The sequence below is a fragment of the Delphinus delphis genome, chromosome 10 (assembly GCF_949987515.2).
Source record: "Delphinus delphis chromosome 10, mDelDel1.2, whole genome shotgun sequence".
NCBI lineage: Eukaryota > Metazoa > Chordata > Mammalia > Artiodactyla > Delphinidae > Delphinus > Delphinus delphis.
In genome coordinates, this window is record NC_082692.2 from 55,463,543 (window position 1) to 55,480,534 (window position 16,992).

General features: G+C 45.2%; 1 protein-coding gene and 1 pseudogene across 1 annotated transcript in view; one reads left to right on the plus strand and one right to left on the minus strand.

The window, feature by feature from the left end:
• Nucleotides 1-6,356: 6,356 nt before the first annotated feature.
• Nucleotides 6,357-10,655, minus strand: LOC132431624 (transportin-1 pseudogene; annotated as a pseudogene).
• A 1,885-nt stretch (nucleotides 10,656-12,540) lies between these two features.
• The window catches only part of DCLK3 (doublecortin like kinase 3), a 47,031-nt gene continuing 42,579 nt past the window's right edge, over nucleotides 12,541-16,992 (plus strand). Inside the window, exons 1-3 of the mRNA XM_069541074.1 lie at nucleotides 12,541-12,622; nucleotides 16,293-16,464; nucleotides 16,902-16,983. Coding sequence (XP_069397175.1) covers nucleotides 12,541-12,622; nucleotides 16,293-16,464; nucleotides 16,902-16,983 — 336 coding nt within the window. The remainder of the gene's footprint in view (nucleotides 12,623-16,292; nucleotides 16,465-16,901; nucleotides 16,984-16,992) is intronic.

Here is a 16,992-nt window from a genome sequence, read left to right on the forward strand (position 1 = left end):
GGAAGCACACCTCTTCTTGATTGCTATCATACTTGAGTATGTTTCATATAAATCATGCAAAACAGATTCTTGTTGCCCATTTCTTCTCACAGCATGCCAAGAGGGCAGAGGCTAAGTCGCTGTGATTTGAACATGCTCGTGATTTTCAGTGGCTCCCTTGACATGATACCCCAACCAGATGGCATGTTGATGACCACTGCCTGACCTCTGTCAATAAAGCTATGTATGGACTGGCCTGCAGCAGCAGGCCCTGAACTGTACAGAAATACTCTTCTTTGCTTCAGGTGTGGCTGATGCTCCATTAACCCTGACCCAACACTTGTTTTCTAGTTTACAACAGAGCTGCGTAAACAATCTCTCCTCCTGCTGCATGAAAGTCATTGAGTGCTTCTCCCTTGTGTATGTGCCATGCTTGTGTCAACAGCTAGATTACTTTTTGCAGTGTTTTGTCCCAATCTAAGTTGAAGAAACTTCTATCATGCACACACACACAATACAGGTTGCTCCTTCCTCTTGTATGTCCCACCGATTTTACGGGACTTCCTATGCTGTCATTTGGTAAGGACTTTTGCCAATAACCATCTCTGCTTTGTTTCTAGGCGTAATTTGGTCCTGACTACTGTGGTTGATTTTACAAGATACTTACTCCTGTTTTTGCTATAAGGGGTTCAAAGTGGAGTGATGCACGAGAGCCTTAGTCTTTCTTTCAGCCATTAATTGTTGGTCAGTTTCACACTGGAATATGTGACTTATTCTGGGGTGAGTGGGGAGAATTTGGTTTACCTGTAACTGTGGTTCTGTCACTGTGCTCAGTTTGAGAATAACAAATGTATAGATAACTTCCTGCCAACTGTGACAGTTTCAAGATAGACAGTTCTTGAGCATTAGGGGTCAGTAGATTGCTGATGCAGTGATGATCAGATTTCACATATTCACTGTTGAGGCTCCTACTTGCTTATTTATTTAAATTTTATTTTATTTTTTGGCTGCACTACCCGGCTTGCAGGGTCTCAGTTCCCCAACCAGGGATTGAACCCGGGCCCTCAGCAGCGAAAGCGCCACGTCCTAACCACTGGACTGCCAGGGAATTCCCATCCTACTTGCTTTTTTAAAACAAACAACCTTTCTGACTGTGTGAAACCACATACCAGTCACTTGTTCCAGCACAGATTCACATTTGCTGTTTCTACTGGAATCTTCACTATTTACATATAAAACACTATTTAGAGTTGCAATGTGTATAATACTTTTTTTTTTTTTTACCACTTTGAGGATTCTATGAAAGGCTTCATACAGCTATGAAGATTCAGTGGAAAGAAATAATATAATCATCACTTAAGTAACCAGAGCTGTTGGAAATTAAAGATGCTCTGTCAAGATTGTAAAATGAACTTCCAATATCTTCAGCGTTAGACAAAAAAAATTGCCCAAGACTACATTGAAGAAATAATGACACCCAAGTTAGAGACTAGGGAATAGTGACTATGTAGGTCATCACTGTCTGGTGGGTACCATGCCAACAGGACACCAGAATTAAGTCTGGTATTGTGGTTAATAGAAATTCAAAGGTAATCTAGATTTTTAAAAACTAAATTGGTTTGAGAAATTGCTTTAATTCATGAGCCAGGCAACTTCTCTGATATGATGTCAACAGTCTATATATTATGCTTATACTTCAGGGTTACAATCTAATTAGTCAACACTAGATCTTTTAGGAAGATACAATCATGGAACTATCTTTCATAAGGATATGGATACTCTTAATTTTTTAAATTAAATTATGGATTGAGGGGATTCTGACCTGTGGAAGGTCACATCAATCTTATTTGAAATGTAACCCTGGTCAATTCCTCTTCATTGTTTTTCGTGATCTTTGTGTCCTCGGGGTTTGACATAATGACTGAACATAGCAGATACCCCCAGAGTGCTCAGTGATTATTCACTGAGTGAATAAATGAATACATTGATCAGGCAGCAAGGTATGGTGGAAGGAGCATGTGCATTGGAATCAGACAGACCTGGATTCCAATTCTGCCTCTGCATATTATTATGCTATTGTGTGACCTTGGCTGAGTTTCTTAAGCTCTCTGATTCTCGGCTTTCTCAAGTGTTTAAAAACAGGAGACAGCCTCAGAAGAATGGCAAAAATGACCCTATCTCACAGAGTTCTGGGTTTTAAAAGAGGGGTCCCTCTGTGGAAGCTCCTGATAGATGGTTCAGAAATGTTCATCTCTCTTCCCATACTGGGCTTCTCCACTTGGTAGAGATTTTAAGAATATTCAGAGAAGGAGTTAAATCTACCAAGTGGGTTGGACGCCAACAGGGTTAGATTAAAGCAAAATGACTGTTGCAAACCTGAGAACGAGAAACTTTAATTTTTTTCCAAAACAGTTCTCATCATTATTCAACACATAAGGAAGTAAAATTTGGTGGCTTGCACTTCTCCATTTCATCCAAAGACAGAACACAGAATGTGCCGACACAACAGCGGGGGTCTGCAAACTTCTTCTGTAAAGGACCAGATAATAAATAGTTTTAGCTTTGTGGGTCATATGGTCTCTGTCACAACTATTCAAAAGCAGCATAGACAATATGTAAATGAATAGGCATGGTTGTATTCCAATAAATCTTTATTTACACAGATTGGCACTGAGCCAGATTTGGCTGCACTGTCTGTATAGTTTGCAGACCCCTGTCCCACAGCAGCAACTTTCAGCTAAATATAAGAATCAGGAAAGGTCTGTCTACTTTGTTTCTGTTTATCTTTGAGGACAGCACCCATATCCAAGGTGAACTTCTATCCTTTATATGATACTAAGACGAACAGGAAGAATTTATTTGAGGCCAACTGAATCACTAATATATTTATTTAAAATTTTTATGTAAGACAATTTGAGCCCTAACTGAGGAATTTCTTTATAACATGCGCAATTTCAGTGTGGCCCATACATAGGCATGAACCATACATCACATTTTGCAAACATGCTTGTGTATATGTACAGCTTTAACTGTGTGCCTGTGTGTTTTATTCTGGAATCTTAGGACTGGATATCATTTACTTATTATCTCTTCCTTTTTTTGAGGGCAAGTTTGGTAATTCAAGAGAGATTACACATATTTTTGTACTACAGTCTATCTTTTTCAGACTTAAGCCCAATTTTTCTAGCTTTTATGCCTAATTATAGGCAGTGTTCTGAGAATGTCATGTCCTATGATACTTGAAATCTTGCCCTGAATCTGCTACTATACCGTAAGGGCTGGAGGATATTTCAGACTTACCTTTTATTACCATTCCACATTTGAAGATCATTTAGTAGTTTTGCAAGTGAGTTTGTTTTTATTGCTATAATACAGAAACAATTATCTGCATCTTGCTTTTTACCGCACCGAGTGCCATATTCTTGGGCATCGGGAGGGCCCAGATGGTAAGTTTAGCAGACATCGGAAATAAACTGATTCGTTTAAAAGCAGGGGCTTGTATCCAGAAAAAGTGGTATCGTATCTTTGATATATTCCTGAAATCATGTATACACACAGCTGACACACAGTTATCTGAACCAGAGTGAGAAGAGTGATCGTATGCATTCATGTCCTCCACAGGAAATCCTTCATTTTATCTTAGGCAAGAGTTTCGACTTCTTCCTTGATTTTTGTTTCTTTGGCCATGCCGCTCGGCTTGCAGGATCTTAGTTCCCTGATCAGGGTTCAAACCTGGGCCCCAGCAGCTGAAAGCAGTGAAAGCGCTGAGTCCTAACCACTGGACCACCAGGGAATTCCCTGACTTCCTTGTTGAAAGAAGTCTACTGGAGTGAGTGGACTTGGGTCAAATGGGATGAGTCTGCTGAAGCCAACGGAGGCATTCTGACTGACTTCAATGTCGATAGGAATCACCGGCTGAATGGAATGTGCCACTGACTGGGTCACTTGTCAGTACTGGAGGGAAACCAGATTGACCATGATGCAGCCATTTCAACACCCTACTTTCCTATCTTCCTGCTGGTAGGGAGTTAGGGCTTGAATCGTGCATTGGCAGTTTACTTAGGGTGAGGAGATGATGACTGAGTAAGGGCTACACGGGGGCAGATGGAGCAGTGGATGGAAACAGATGCTGCCCGAGACAAAGCAAGGAATTTGCACTAGCTGGAGCCCAGAGCATCCCTGGGGGACTGGCAGGAGGTGAGGGCTGAGAGGTAGACAGTGAAACTGAGTCCCCCTAAAACGGAGTTCCCCTGCTAAGTTTCTATCCAAAGCTTTATTCCCTTTCTTCTCCCGCCCCTGTACCCTTCAGGATGGAGGAGTGTTAAAGAAAAGGTGGGGGCGGGTAACACTGAGCAGGTCCCTGTGGGCCCTTTCCAGATACAAAAGTCCACTGGGTCCCCTGTTTCTTGTTTGCAGAAAAAGGCTTTAGTCTCCTAGGCTTTTCCTGAGTTCCAAAGTGGACTCAAGCAGTTACTAATTAGGGACGTGAGGGAATGCAGAAACAAAGGAAAAGCCGTCAAGCAAGAAAAGTAAGGATAGCTTAAACAATAGTTCAATGATAAAACAGAGCCCGGGTTCCTCCTCAAGGAATATGCATAATAATCTGACGCATATCTGGTTTTTTTTTTTTTAACTTAACAACGATTTATTCACAGAAATACATGTAAGTAGAGAAAAATAACAGAAAAGCTAAACAAATGAAGAGGATCCAAACCAACTTTCACTCTGTAGCTTTTTACTTGCACACTGTGTGCATATATCTAGGGCACAGAGGGCCACCAACATGTGCCAGTACAGTGTAGGAACCCTGCCTTACATCCATTAACTTAAACATATCTTTAAGATCCTGCTTTGAACCAAAAAAGAAAGCTTAGAAGGCAATATGTTGAGTGGGAATAAACGCTGAAATATAGCAATCATATCTTCAACTTCTACAATTGTGTTTATGTGCCAACTAACATTTATGCAGCCTCTTACAGATCCTTTACCATGTAATTTAAGTTTTAGAAGTTTTGATAAAATCACTAGTAGTATATAGCCATGCAGAAAGCACATCACACTGACAGCACAGAGGCAAAGATGTTGCACAGGCATATCAGCTTTCCACATTGTGCAGGTCACACACAATACAATATCAATCTTATTCCTAACAGATCCTAAAAAGATATTTCAAGGCCTAGCTGTAAACTACAGTACTTTATATCTGTATTCTTAATAAAAATAAAATCCACAAATCTTAAAAAGGAATTTTAAATGCAGGGCTATATTGAATTGGTAAACTGCAACACAAACTGGCGTAACAGAGGTAACTGAATACCAATCTCGCTCTATGTGATGCAAGCATGCTACTTTCCCACTAATTTAAAGTACTTTCAATCCCTATGAGCCAGAATGCATGCCTGAACCTTAAACTGCACTTTAAAAATGACCTCTTGGTTATAAAGCAGAAACTAACACACCATTGTAACGCAATTATACTCCAATAAAGATGTAAAAAAAAAAAATTCCTTTTAATAAAAGGTTAAAGGCACAGTGAAACAATGAAAAAAAAAATGACCTCTTGGCCGAGAAATTAAATCTAATGAAGTACAACCATCAAATTATATCCACTACATTAACGTCTTAATGCAAAGTCAAGATGTCAATCTTTAGTTTGATATGTCCAACCCCATTTATTCCTCCCTCCCTGCCCATCCCACAGAGGTAAAAGGAGTGACTCATTTGGCATTTCACAGGGTGCTTCATTGTTTAAATTTGTTTTGTTTTATTTCCAACGTTTTGGGGTACCTTAAATTGTAACTTCCAAGAACCTGCTTCTACTATGGGTAGGCAAGCTGATTTTAACTCTTATTAGCTTTCATTTGTGTAGTTCTTCATCAGTATGCAAGAACAAGTCCCCATCATGTGGGAAATTTTATAAAAACCTTTAAATTAAAAAAAAAAAACTTTACTGTTTTCTAATCCCCATTCTTAGGCTTCCTTTATTGTGCTATAGAATTTTTCCTCTTTCTCATCCCTATGCATCATTTATATGGTTCTTGTTTTGGTACAATTCCCCACAATATTCCAGAATGTATTGTGAGTAGATTGAATAACTTTTTCTTTTTTTTTTTTGCCTCTTCACATCTAGTGCAGCGTTGTAATTGGAGACAGATTTCCACCCACAAAGGCTCCAGATGTTAAAACAGCGACTTAATACAGTGACGACAACACCTCCCTCCAGCCCCTCCCACTAGGGCTGGGACTGTACTGTATTCCTTACTGGTTTACCCTTCCTCCCTGTAAAGGGTAACATCTTCCCTGGGTGCAGAGGCTCCCTCATAGTCTCCAAGACTGAAGGACCCCTAATTATGGGACTGTAGCATAAGTGTATGAGATTAAACACCATAAAAAGCTGCAAGACGCTCTTTTAAGGGAAGTGGAAACTGGTCAGAGAAATGCCTCCAATTTTCATCCCCAACTTGATTTTTAAATCCATGAAGGATCTTACAGAACATGTCTCGCAGATCATCTTTTGGATTAATCCATGATGCAAGAGCATCACAAAAAAATATAAAATCTTGGATTACTCCACTGGGATTCACACTGATCATGGTACAAATCCCACAAAATGCTGAATCCTTTTCCTCATTGTTCCTTATGTTTCTCAGAGAGGCGCACCAGGGTCTTAATAAACTGCTGTAGCATGGGAGCCACCTCTTGAGGACAAACGTAACCAAGACGACCAATTGTTATTGCTGTATTCTCTAACAACGTCTTTGGTGTGTTGGGTCTGGTGCAAAACTGGTGCAACACCATAGGAATATAAGGCTGCATCTCTATGCCCATTTGAATGGAGATTTCTCCAGTTGCCCATGTGGCATTATTGCAGACTGAAATGAACTCTGGATTTAGGTAGGTTCCCAATATTGTCATGAAATCAGCTATACAAGGCTTAACATGCTGGAAGCAAGTTTTTGTCAGGTCACCTAACAGGGCGAAGGAATTCTGTCTAACCTCTGGCATTTTATCCTGCATGCACTGATACATTAGTGTTAGAATGTTACTTCGGGCTACTAGCTGTTCAATGTTGCCTCCAAGTCCTTCAGCCAGGCCACTGAGTAAATCAAGAGCCACTATCATAAAATCTTTATCTGGAGCCTCATACTGATCTCGTTGAGCACTGCTCAGCATTGCTTGTGCAAGAGTCTTCTGTACTAGGTTTACACAACGCTGATACACAGGTTCACAGTATGGAAGGAAGCCAGACTGCAGGGCTGTGGCAACTGAAGATAGGCACTCAAGTAAAAGGAAGAGATCTTTATCTTCATCCTTTAACATGTTCCATTTCTGGATCAGTGGAGGCATTAGCATCTGAATATATTCAGGTTTGTTTAAGTGATGTCCTACTGAATCTGCTAACGTTCCTGTGGCATCATAAAGAATGAGCAGGTTTTTATGCTGGTATTTACTAAATGCAAAGACCAAGGTATCAAGTATATAAGCAAGGTGAGGAACAAGTTCTGTACAAGCCTCCTCTTCCAGAGTAGCAAAGGCACTGCAGGCAGCTTCTTGTACTCTCTTGTTACTATCCAGGATACGTTTTAGCAGTTCTGTCATTAATGGCTTCAGGTATGTGTCTGAGGGCTGGCTGACTACCCCGTGTGCATAGCGGCTAAGAGTCCAGCACGTTATGAAACGCACAAGAGACTTTTTATCAGAGAGGCACTGAATAAGGTGAGGAATGAGCTCAGGTTGGTAGGGAATCATGCCCAGCATGCAACCTTCAGCAAATGCTCCTAAAACCAAGATGCCTGATTCTTTAACAACCCATTCATGATGAAAAAGTAATTCTTTCAAAAGGGGCAAAATATGTGGCAAAAGCTCATCACGATACACATTTGCAAGAACATCTAGGGCAACCACAGAACATTTTCTTAGATTCCAGTCAGAAATCGTATCATCATCATCAATTTCATCGTCATCATCACCTTCCTCTTCAATTCCATCTTTGTCATGCTGCTGAGCCACTGTCCTTGATCGATGAAAACGTGGCCTTGTATCCTGTTCACTATCAGGAATTGTTTCATCTTCTTCAACATCACCCTCAAGTAGGATAATATCTATATCTGAGTACTTCATGCCCTTCACTAACACAGGAATCAACTTAGGAAGATGGCTTATGAGTACATCTTTGCATATTGGTTGCTCAGCCAAAGTAAGCCAAAATTCGCAGGCTTCTAAAGCCACATTTTCACCTTGATCTTGGGGCCTCTGTAGCATGTACTCAACTATATTATGCATGTGAGGAGGCAGGCGATCCATTCGAACTTCAAGCAACATCACAAGTGCCTGGCACACATTTTTCTGTACCTCTGGTTCTTCATCACCAGCCAATGCAAAGAGATTCTCAATAAAGGAATCAAAGTGCAACATCACAGCTTGAGTTCCACTGATGATAAACTGATTGACACATGCAACAACATGAGGCCTTATTTTTGGACTACTGTGCTTGAAGAACTGTAAAAATTTAGGAATCATGATGTTGAGAGGAAGATCTAAAACATCACTATCTAAAATCTCAGCAGAATCTTCACAAATCTTCTGAAGGGCACCAAATGCTCCCTCACAAGTGTTGTAATCTTCATAATCCAACAGGCTACAGAGTTTTGGTAGGCGGTCAGGCCAATTCTGCAGTTTTCCCTTGGAGGCTATAGTTGTAATCAAAATGCCTACAGTAGCTCTAATCAGAGGAGAGGAGTCACCAATATTGTTTAAACATTCACTCTTAATAAAGTCTGTTACACCATTTGGGAAATACTGAAAGTGTGCTTTCACGTTATTCTTCAATATGAGACCACTCGATGATCTTGTGGGTTCATCTTCAGATTTTAATTTTGTAAGAACAAAAATCAGGTAGTTGTTAAAGTCTGGATATTGATTGAGTTGTTCCAGTTTCTAGAATGGTTTTCTGGATGGTGGTGTCGGGGGACTGGGACTCCAGCAGCTGCAGGATCTGCTGAAGCCCTTGCTCGTCAGGTTTCCACTCATACTCCATCTTGGTTTGCTGCCTGGGGCGCCCTGAAGGAAGTCTGGGATGGTGAAACCCAGGGGAACTGATCCTAGCAGCTGGGCCGCTAATGTCTGTTGCTGCTGCCGCCATGGCCACCGAGCACAAGGAACCGACACATATCTTTAAATTGTTCTGCAGAAACTGAGACCAACTACCCAGATGGAGGATGGTGACTACATGCTGACCTCAAGCAAGTAGACCCCAGACGAGTTGGAACCAGAAGGTTGATGATTAAGATTCCTGAAACATCACCCTGTTACCTTACCACCAACTAATCAGAAGGAAGTCCACGCGCTGCAACCCTCATCCCAAATGTTGCCTTTGAAAACCCTTCCCTAAAATCCATGGAGGTGTTCAGGTCTTTTGATCATGAGCTGCCCATTCTCCTTGTGTGGTGTTCTGCAATAAACACTGTACTTTCCTTCATCACAATCTGGTGTCAGTAGATTGTCTTTGCTGCGTGGTGGGTGAGCAGACCCTAGTTTGGTTCGGTAACAAAGGGAGGCTAGAAAATCTATTCTTTATTCTAGGTTGCAGTGTGGTCAGCTTAAAATTGGGGTCTGTTACTAGGTCAGAAAGGGAGAATAGGAGTAGGTAACTAGCATTTTCTTCCAGTGTTGGAGAAGATGTATCATGTTTAGGGACTTCCCTGGCAGTCCAGTGGTTAAGACTCCACACTTCCACTGCAGGGGGCATGGGTTCGATCCCTGGTCAGGGAACTAAGAGTCCACGTGCTGCACGGCACGTTGTGGCCAAAAAAAAAAAAAAAAAAAAAAAAGATGTATCACGTTTATCCCTCACTGCTGGGAGGTAATCTGATAACTTGAGCTAAGTTGTTCCTTGTATGTTTAATGTGTATATAATGAACATATAAATGATTATCTAGCCAGTAATTAAACATTGCTGAACTGCTGCTTTTCAAGAAAGAAAATACAAGTCATCTGAATTCTCCTCCATGAGAGTTAAACCTTACCCTAAAACTCAGTTTTTAAAACTTTTGTTTGCTCCTAAATCATAGGGCCAGGAAGAGTAGCTGCAATGGCTTCTAAAAAGGAAATATTTAAGTAGCTGAGGGGCACTTACCTCCAAGAGAAATTTCCAAATAGTTTCTTCCTTCAGGCTTTTGCTCAAATGTCATCTTGTCAGTGAGGCTTTTCCTGTCTGCCCAACTTAAAATAACAACAGTCCCCACTCCCTATTCCCTTCTCCTTCCTTTGTTTTCTCCACACCATTTAGCACCATACTTGCTATTTCATTACCTGCCTCCCCTGACTAGAGGGGAGCGACTGGGAGGCAGGTCCTTTGTCATTTTGTTCACTGTTGGTGAACTGGATTGCTGAAAATGGTCCTTGATGATCACTTTGGGTTGTCTGGCCATCAAACCAGCTGGAAGCAGAAGTTCCTTTGCACACAATGGCTTCCAGAGGTTGTTGCAGCCATTTTGTGACCCTGAGGCAACAGTCTTGAGTCTGAGGGGAAAAGGCAATATGTTGAAGGGGGCCATGTGGAATCCTGGAAAGAGATTTATACCTAAGGTTACCCCTGAGATGCTGAACCAGCGCGGAATAGCCTTCTCCTAGACTTCTTGTTATGTGTGAGGAAGAGAAAGACAGACCCTGTCATACAGGAGCAGATCTGGCCTCAGTCTTAGTGTTCTGCGGAACGTGAACAATTTCACAGAACACCAACATCAGACAAGCCCACTCTGTGACCTGATGGATCAAGGCAACATCAAGACCATTGCTGTAATCATGTCAGTGGCCATGTGGAGATGTGGGTGTTGGGGAGAAACAAATTTTCCTCTACCTTCTAGGATCTTCTGGCTGGTCTCAGAATTGACATGAGACAGACTAACAGGAGAAAAATGAAGCTAAGTTTAATAACATGTATACATGAGACAGCCCCAGAAAAACTTGAGTAACTTTCTAAATGGCTGAAGCCCTCACCTTAAACACCATCCTCACCTAAAGACAAAAGAGGATCTTGAGGGTGTAGAGGTTACCATGAAAAGCACAGTAAACAAGGGGAAAGTTGTGATGCAGATTTGTCATCGCTTTCTCCATTGATTAGAATTTCTAGGGAATTCCCTGATGGTCCAGTGGTTAGGACTCCGTGCTTTCACTATCGAGGTCTGGGGTTCAACTAAGATCCCACAAGCCTCACAGAGTGGACCAAAGGGGGGGAAAAATGTCTTTAAATACCTTTCTTTAGTTCTTGCACATGAACTCTCATTTATTCCTTCTATAGAACCATTTCTTCATGATATATTAATATAACTGTTTGCTCAAATAATTTTGGAAAATAATACTTGCTCTATATCAGGGCCTTTTAAAAATGTTGAGAAATAACAATATATGTTTCATATAATAATAAAAAAAGAAAAACTCAGAAATGAGGTGACAATACGCAGGAAAGACTTAGAAATGAAAGAAAAAAAAAAGAATTTTGAGAGATTTGGTCCTTCTCCTCTTCCAGGTACGGTGAAGGAGACACCTAATAAATGGAGATTTCCTTTACAAATGTAAATGTTTCTTACACAGGGGTAACTCCTACTTGGTTTTCGGAGTTTTTCCCACGTCTGCTGTTTCTCAGAAAATAACTAGCTTAAAATAATATACCAAAGAGACATCGTTTGGGGTGGCAAATTCTGCTCCCCTACATGGGCATGGTCTTCCCTGCATTAATCATCTCTCCCAGGAGAGGCCTGGGAGCTAGTCTTTGAGGAGATGGGATTGTGACTGCAGACATGGGGGATCTATCTGCAAATGGGAGGATTAGACGTGTGGTGGGCTTGGAAGGGGTAGAACAACGCAAGGGGCACTGAGCAGCTTTTAGATGGTACCAGGAAGATGTGAGGCTGGAGGGAGGTTTGCAGGCTGTATCTTTGAGGTCACGGGTGTGGACGGCATGTGAGCAGTTCTCTGAATCTGTGGGGCAAGCAGGATATAGGACGGCTGCAGGGTCAATGTGTGAGCGTAGCGGGGACGGGGTAGGAGGAAGGGATCAGTGAGGGAAGCCTGGTCTCTGAACGACCAGGAGGGGCGAGGACTTCCCGGGTCCTGGGGACGCCTTTGGTCCGCCACCCACAGAGAACGTGGGCGAGGCTCAGTTTCAAAGCCCGACCGCGCCTGGCTCTAGGGCACGCCCTGCGATCTGACAGAGGCGGGCTGCGGAAGGGTCCCCGAGGGCCACCTCGGGCGCTCCCTGGAGAAGACTGGGGGGGCGTGAGCAAGTTCAAAGCGGGCCCCGCCCGGCTCGGCGCGCGGAGCAGGGCGGGGCGGGTGCGGGTGCTGGGAGAAAGGCTGGGCGGCGCGCTGTTGCTAAGCCGGCGCCCCCAGAGACGTTCCCCGTGGCTGTTGCCCGGCGCTGCGCGGCGCGGGGCGGGCGGCGGGAGGGAACGAGGAGAGAGGGCGGAGCGGGTTCCTCGCCGCTCGCGCCGCGCTCGCCCCGCCGTCGAACCGCGGCCCCGCGCCTCCAAGCCCTGCGCCTAGCTCCCGGGCCTCCGAGCCATGCCCGCCGCCTCGCCCGCCCCGCGCCCGCCGCCGCCCCCCGCACGACCCGCCCCCAGCTGCCCTGCTCAGCCCGCCCCGGGTAAGTACCATGCGCTCTGGCGCCCACCAGGTCGGGGCCGCCGCCGGGGTAGGGGAAGCCCTTGTGTCTCCCCGACTCGAGACCCCGCTCCGTGCGCTGTGGGGCCTCAGTACCGGTCCCGCGGGGGTACCCGGAGCAAGCGCTGTGCGTGTGTGTGTGTGTGTGTGTGTCTGTGTGTGTGTGTGGCCACACCAGCTGAAACTCGCCTGCTCGGGGTCGGGGTTAACGCTGTCCCCATCTGGGTTCCTGTCCCTCGCTGTCCAGAGGGGCTGGCCTGGGAAACGCGGGGGCATCCTGGGAGGTGCGGTGGGGCTGTCGGAGAGGGAAGGCGCCCGCGAGGGAGCCGGGCTTTATTGAGCATGTCGACATGTCAGGTGCTTTACCTAGAGTTGACCTCATTTCATCCATCTTCTCCACAGACCTGTAAGGAAGGTGGATTTATCCCCATTTGTCAGATGAGAAAACAGAGGTTCGCAAGGTCACATGGCTTAATAGCGACCAAGCTGGGATTTAAACCCAGGTTTCCACAGCTCTTGTGACCCAGCTAAAGGAAAGGAAATTCTCCTTAGAACTAGATAAAGAAACACACAGAAGAACTAAAGACTATAGGGGAAAAGGCTAGAGGCAGAGCGTCTGGGCATAAACAGAAAAAAGAAAATGAGTTCGTGAAATATCCCATCAATAATTTCAATTATAGGACCGCATTTATACTGCCTTGGGTGTCTGGCTCTGGGGGCGAGGTGTTGTGAGGTGGGAAGAAGACTGTGCAGGGCTGGGCAGAGGCGTCTGGAGACACCTTTTCGGGGTATCCGCCTGCTGGGAGTGGGGGTTGAAGAGAAGTTGTGGAGAGAACTCCGCTGTTATTCATTTCCAACATTAGTTCTCCCTCTGTCTTACCCCCTTCCCTGTGGATTCCATCTCCTTTCATTTACTTGCTGTGTTGTCCAAGATCACAGCTGCCAACTTGAAGCTGGGTCCTTCCTTCCTGATTGTCTTGCCATTAGGTGGTCCTGGGCCTTTATGGTTGTGTTAGGAGCTGTGAAGTTAGTCCACGTCACTGCTTACAGAGGTGATCTGTTGGCTAGTGTTGAGCTGACAATCACAATCACAATGAATGGGGCGTCTAGAGTAGTAGCCAAGCATTGTGCTTATCCTTAAGGGGCAAGGTAGCAAGAAACAGGGGCCCCAGGAAGAAAGAAAAAAAGGAAAAGGATGTTGGGTTTGCCTGGCAGCCCAACTTCATAAAAGCATTTCAGTTTAATATTTGGATTGCTTTGGGTGGTGCCAGAAAATGCTTCCCTGGAAAAAGAACAGAGAGGCAGAAAACGATATCTGAAAGATGCTCTGTAACTCATTCCATGAAGGTCTGAAAGGTCTTTGAGCCAGGTACATTTATGGTGAGCTCAAAGAAATGTGAGAACCCCGTGAGGCCGCAGAATAGCTGAGATGGAGTCAGCGTTATCATGGTCAGGCTTTGGGCAAAACTTGGAGAAAGGAGTACTGGACCCTGGACTGTCACAGGTACTTCAGTGTGACACAGTGTCCCCTCAGAGCCCTTTGTGCACACTGGTACCCTGGGCGCTTTCACTCCCAGCCGCCAGCCCCTCCCCTTTGTTGGAGGATGACCGTCTTTGTTGGGGCTGCTGGAGTCTGCTTGGTCTGAAGGAGCTGAGAGCAAGGCGGGCCTGGGAGTTGCCATCTCCCCTGGGGGCAGCCCCTAACCAATGCCTGATGGGTGCTGGAGTGTATATAGTCCCGCTCCCTTGCCCTTGATTGGGACACAGCCAGGTGTGACGTACTCTGTCTGTAGAAATCCACTGTGGAGTGGTGTCACATTGATCTCCAGGGGTCATTGCTGGGTTTGCTTCTCTTTCTGGACTCACGTCTTCACTCCCCTACCAGTTTCTTCCTAGGAATACTTCCCAATAAAACACTTTCCTAGGGATTCCTATCTCAGGATCTGATTCTAGGGAACCCAATCAAACATTTCTAGAGTAGGGCTGTATCATCAGCACTGGGTAGCCTGCGCTAGCCTGCAGAGTGCCTTGGTGTGAATTTTCACAAGGTGCCTCCTAGCAGATGGAGCCCTGTGCCCAGACCATTAACTTCTCATCTGGGTGCCTTCGGCAGTGCCCAACGGGTGGCATGGTGCTTGGGTGTAATGCTCAGAAAAGCAAAACAAAATGGAGAGTTGCTTCATTGTCCCAAGATCTCACTCTTGGCTTCTCTCATCCCCCTTTTAACCAGTTCAAGGGAAATTTCCCTCCTGTGTTTTCCTAAATATTTGAATATTTCAGGCAGGTGTGTTGCTTTTCTCTGGTTACATGTGGAGCTGATTAAATGTCTTAGCTTCTTTCTAAAGACAATAAAGGGAAAGAAAGGGCTGTCTTGATCAGTGGAACCACAATACCACAGACTCCAGGGAGGGTGGGTGTGTCTCCACCAGCCTGGCCTTCCAGGGGGCCTCTGCCTTGACATGGGGTCATTGTGAGGGGCTTGGACGGGCTTCGTTAGTCAGAGGCTCTTGCCTGATGATGTTTCCTTTCCTTGCATCCAGGGGGCTATTGTATCTGGTACCCAGAGTTTCCCACCTTTTCTTTTGGTGGCCTCCTGTTAATGTCTAAATTTGGCCCATCTGGTGGTAACACAGAGCCCCTTTTGAAGATGCATATATGGGGGAGTTCTTTGACAAGGATTTTGTTTTTTGTTTTTTGTTTATTTTTTGCGGTACGCAAGCCTCTCACTGCCGTGGCCTCTCCCGCCGCGGAACACAGGCCCCGAACGCGCAGGCTCAGTGGCCACGGCTCACGGGCCCAGCCGCTCCGCGGCACGCGGGATCCTCCTGGACCGGGGCACAAACCCGCGCCCCCTGCATCGTCAGGCGGACTCCCAACAACTGCGCCACCAGGGAAGCCCGACAAGGATGTTTGTAACTGCCTGGTAATGTAGGTCAGAAGAGGGAAATACAGGGAGAGTGGAAGGGGCTGTACTGGGAGTCAGGGAGTTCAGTTCCATCCTATCCCCAGAGGTCTGAGGCTTCCTGGTGATCTGGTGCAAGTCATTCAACTTCTCTGGGAACCTCGGTGTCTTCACCTTTCTTTACTTAATAATAATTATCCAGCCATCCTCAGAGGGCTGTCTGATGATGAAGGGGAAATATTTTCATTGACTCATCAAACAATCATTTAGCAAGCCCATAAAATCCTTGCCCAGGGAGAACTGAAAGTGTCCCAGGGACAGTGGTGTATGTGGAGGCATGGTGGTGTTGGAAGTAAGTGATGGAATAGAGGGAGATACTGTCCAGCGGCTGTGTGAAGGGGCACGGAGGTCTCCAGAGCTGGTCTGGAAGGCTAAGTGCTTGTGAATGGCAGGGTGCCGTGTAGTGGGTGGTGATGGGGGTTACAACTCTTGAGTCCAGCAGAACTGCCTTCAAATTCTGACTCTGACTCTTCAAAGCTGTATGATGGTGGGCAAGGTACCCAGACACGTTGAGTCTCAGTTTCCTCATTGGTAAAATGGACATGAGCAAATTGTTCTGAGGATTGAGTAATACAAAGCAGGGGTCCCCAGCCCCCAAGCTGCAGACCAGTACCGGGGCTTGTGAGGGGCTTGGACAGGCTTTGTTAGTCAGAGGCTCTTGCCTGATGATGTTTCCTTTCCTTGCATCTAGGGGGCTATCGTATCTGGTACCCAGAGTTTCCCACTTTTTCCTTTGGTAGCCTCCTGTTAATGCCTAAACCATCTGGTGGTAACACAGAGCCTCTTTTGAAGATTCGTATGTGGGGGAGTTCTTTGAAAAGGCTGGTCCGTGGCCTGTTAGGAACTGGGCCGCACAGCAGGAGGTGAGTAGTGGGCCGGGCAAGCAAAGCTTCATCTGCTGCTCCCCATTACTCCCCATCGCTCGCATTGCCGCCTGAACCATCCCCCCCTACCCGCCCCCCCCCGTCTTGTCTTCCATGAAACTGGTCCCTGGTGCCATAAAGGCTGGGGACCGCTGATGTAAAGCACTTTGCAGATATTATTACGAAGAGAAAGTACTGTTATTTTTTTTCATGAGTTTTTTTCTTCTTCCAGTTTTATTGAGATATAATTGCATACATCAGTGTATAGAAGTATTGTTATTAAAGTTACCTTTCAGGTTGGAGAGATTCTGTTTGGGTGCCTTGGGCCAGTGCTTCTCAAATGTTATTGGGCATATGAATCATTTGGGGATCTTGCTAAAATGTGGATTCTGACCCAGGAGTCGGGATGGAGCCTGAGATTCTGCTTTTCTCACTAGCTCCTCAGTTCTTAAGTGTGGACCACACTTTGAGTACAAGGCCCTAGGCTGCTCCCCTCGTCCCCCGACCCCGCCGCCCCAGGTAAAGTCT